At 31.7% G+C, this 2,976-nt stretch overlaps 1 protein-coding gene across 1 annotated transcript; it reads left to right on the forward strand.

Annotated features, from left to right (window-relative positions):
- Positions 1-243: 243 nt before the first annotated feature.
- On the forward strand, positions 244-2,158 carry LOC108916253 (zinc finger protein Elbow-like). Its single transcript, XM_018722463.1, has 2 exons — positions 244-442; positions 697-2,158. Exons 1-2 carry the CDS (start codon positions 383-385, stop codon positions 1,984-1,986), a joined length of 1,350 nt encoding a protein of 449 aa, XP_018577979.1. The 5' UTR covers positions 244-382; the 3' UTR covers positions 1,987-2,158.
- Positions 2,159-2,976: the final 818 nt, after the last annotated feature.

Genomic DNA, 2,976 nt, shown 5'->3' on the forward strand with positions numbered 1-2,976 from the left:
GAAACAAATATCTTTCTGTTCCTGTGTCTCAGTGGCAATGTTCGCTCGCTCATATGCATACGTGCGTACATACTTATACATAGATAACTGAATAAAGTGGTCGTCGGCGACAAGCAAAAAGATGAAGCAATAACATGGTGATCTGCGGCTGAGGGTGTCAAACCTTACATAGGTGGGGACTGAACAATGTGTGACGTCATCAGTAAAGGAGAGCGCCTGTCGCATTGCTAACAGAACTTTAGGGGCATCAGTTCAGTTATCGGTGTTGTGGAATGTCAGTGTGTTTGTTCCTTATAACAAAATAACTTACGAGAAAAATTGAATGGCATCTTACTCTTCATTGGTTACCTCTTTCATACAATACACATAAAATTGATACATCATGTTAACTTCAAGTAATCAATATTTAAGGCCGGAATATCTGACACCACTGCCTACTACGGTAAGGAAAGAATACATATAAACACATAACTTTTTTATTGGTTGTTTTTATTTGTACCTGCTAAAAATATATTTTTATATTATTATTATTATATTATATATTATTTGGTCTCTAACTTAATCGTCAAGATTAACCTTGTAATTTCTATATATATATATATATATATATATATATTGTATTTAAATTTAATTAGTATTATTACTTATTTTAATTATGAGTTATATTTTAATTTAATTTATCTATATTTGTTTCAGTTGGATGCCAAGAAGAGTCCTTTAGCATTGTTAGCCCAAACATGCAGTCAAATAGGAGCAGATCCCTGCAATTCCAAACTTTTGCAAAGTACGGACAAGATTAATAAAACAACCAAGTTTGACACAGATAAGGAAAAATTTGATTCAAATTCTACAGAATACATAAATAAATTAAGTTCTAAAAATGAATTAAATTCAGCTCAAGAAAAATCTAGAACTCCAGAGGAAAGTTCTAGTTGTGGTTCTACTATATGTCGCGTAAACACTCCTTTAACTACTAAAGTGTCATCAAATGGACGTTGTTCAAGTAGTCAAAGTGTTAATTCACCCTGTACATCCCCTGATGCTGCAGAATATAAAACGTCACCCGAAAATAATGCAGAACTAATCAATTCATCAGAAAAGGCTAATCATGGAGCTACATCCCTCACTTCATCTCCTGGTACATCTAAGACAGCATTTACTCCAAACATCCTCACATCTTCGTCAGATCCCAGTATTAAAGATTTACCCTTAGGTACATTTAAACCAAGTTTACAGCCTGCAACCTCTTCATTCTTAGGTGGATATTCAACAGGGTTTCCTGTGCCTGTGGATATTATGACAAGTACTTTAATACCTCAAAATCATACATTAAAATCTGGTGTAATAAGTTCGTATCTTGGATATGGAAGAATGAAGACACAAGAGTCTCTCTCATCCGTGTGTAGGGATCCTTATTGTGCTGGATGTAGTGTTGGTTCTCATTTAATAGGTGCTTCAAATGCAGGCAAAACAATATCGTGTCCGGCGGGTTGCGCGCAGTGTGATCACTCAAAAGCACCTACATCTAGTGGATACATGAGTCATAATTCTGCTGCTACTGTATATGCTCATGCTCAACTAGCAGCTCTAGCTGCAGCTTCTCATTTACCATATGTTTGCAATTGGATATCTGGTGATGCAACTTATTGTGGTAAAAGATTTTCTAATTCTGACGAATTGTTATCACACTTAAGGACACATACTAGTGCGGCTGTATCTGAAACTAATTCTTCCTTATCAATGTTAAGTTCTACAGTGCTTCCTCCTACACATTCTTTTCTGCCTCGAACATATCCCACACCACCGCTAAGTCCACTAACAACGGCTAGATATCATCCATATAGTAAACCATCTTTAATTCATCCATCGTTAAGTTCCCCTTCACTAAATAACTTTGCAATAAATCATCCGAGTTTATCTCCGTATCTTTCTCCGTATTCATTATACGGACCACGTATCGGAACAGCCCCTGGGATGCATCCGTAAAAATTTGTTTTATATTTAATGTAAAACCAAATAATCATGCTGTGTTAAGACAGACTTTCCTAGTCTCACAAGATTACCTAGTGAACTTTCAGTCACATTATTTTTATGGTGTATTTTTGTGTGGACGTGAAAGTGTGATATTTTTTAATATACATGTATATTTCAAAGGAAATTGTGTTTTGTACAAAGTCTGGGATATAACTGATGAAATCAGAAAAAGTATAGTGTAAATTGTGTACAGATCTCATTTTTTAATTTATTGCATACATCCTATATTGTTTTTCTTATAGAACCACTGTTTCAATAGTAAAAAAATATATTTAATTTGTTACATCAATAACGCTAAATAATTCTGTATGAAAGATTTTTTTCATAATTTTATATTAAAAATTTCAATTGGGTTTTTTCTGACATTGTTTACAAAAAATTAAAGTTTTATTTCCAACTTTTCTTATTAATAAAAAGCTGTAATGAAATTATTTTTCCATAAGCAATATTTTTACTGCAGAATATTATGTGCATTATTTTGGTAGTAAAGTACATAAAGAATTCTCTAAGAATACATGATGTAATAATGTGAAAAACTTACAAAAGATGGGATGATAATAAAAATTGATTTTGATTTTCATTATATATCAATCTTTAAAAAAATATTAAAACGATTATATTTGATGAAAAAAGTTATGTAACTGAGTCGTTTATTTCACTGTGCAATAATTTAAAGTAAATGATAATTAAAAATATCTTATACCTACCAAAAAGTCAATAAATTACAATTTTCTTCAAAATGTAGAAGTATGCATATATTGTGATCAGACTTTCGTTTCATCTAAAATACTAACAAAAAAGACTTGCAGCTATAAAAATTTTCAAAATTTAAAATGCATATCTATTACCAAAAAATTTATTTCCGCCAATTGTTTTTAAAAAATATTATGAAATTCTTGGAATAAAATGTACTTTTCCTTGACTATTTTGAGAGCTTGAGAC

This window comes from Anoplophora glabripennis, unplaced genomic scaffold (assembly GCF_000390285.2).
Source record: "Anoplophora glabripennis isolate ALB-LARVAE unplaced genomic scaffold, Agla_2.0 scaffold2176, whole genome shotgun sequence".
In the NCBI taxonomy this organism is placed as follows: Eukaryota; Metazoa; Arthropoda; class Insecta; order Coleoptera; family Cerambycidae; genus Anoplophora; species Anoplophora glabripennis.

Bases quoted from the DNA above. Each gene is read 5' to 3' on its own strand.
- LOC108916253 (XM_018722463.1), top strand. From the start codon at position 383: ATGTTAACTTCAAGTAATCAATATTTAAGGCCGGAATATCTGACACCA. The intron at 443-696 runs GTAAGGAAAGAA...TATTTGTTTCAG, and splicing joins TGACACCACTGCCTACTACG to TTGGATGCCAAGAAGAGTCC.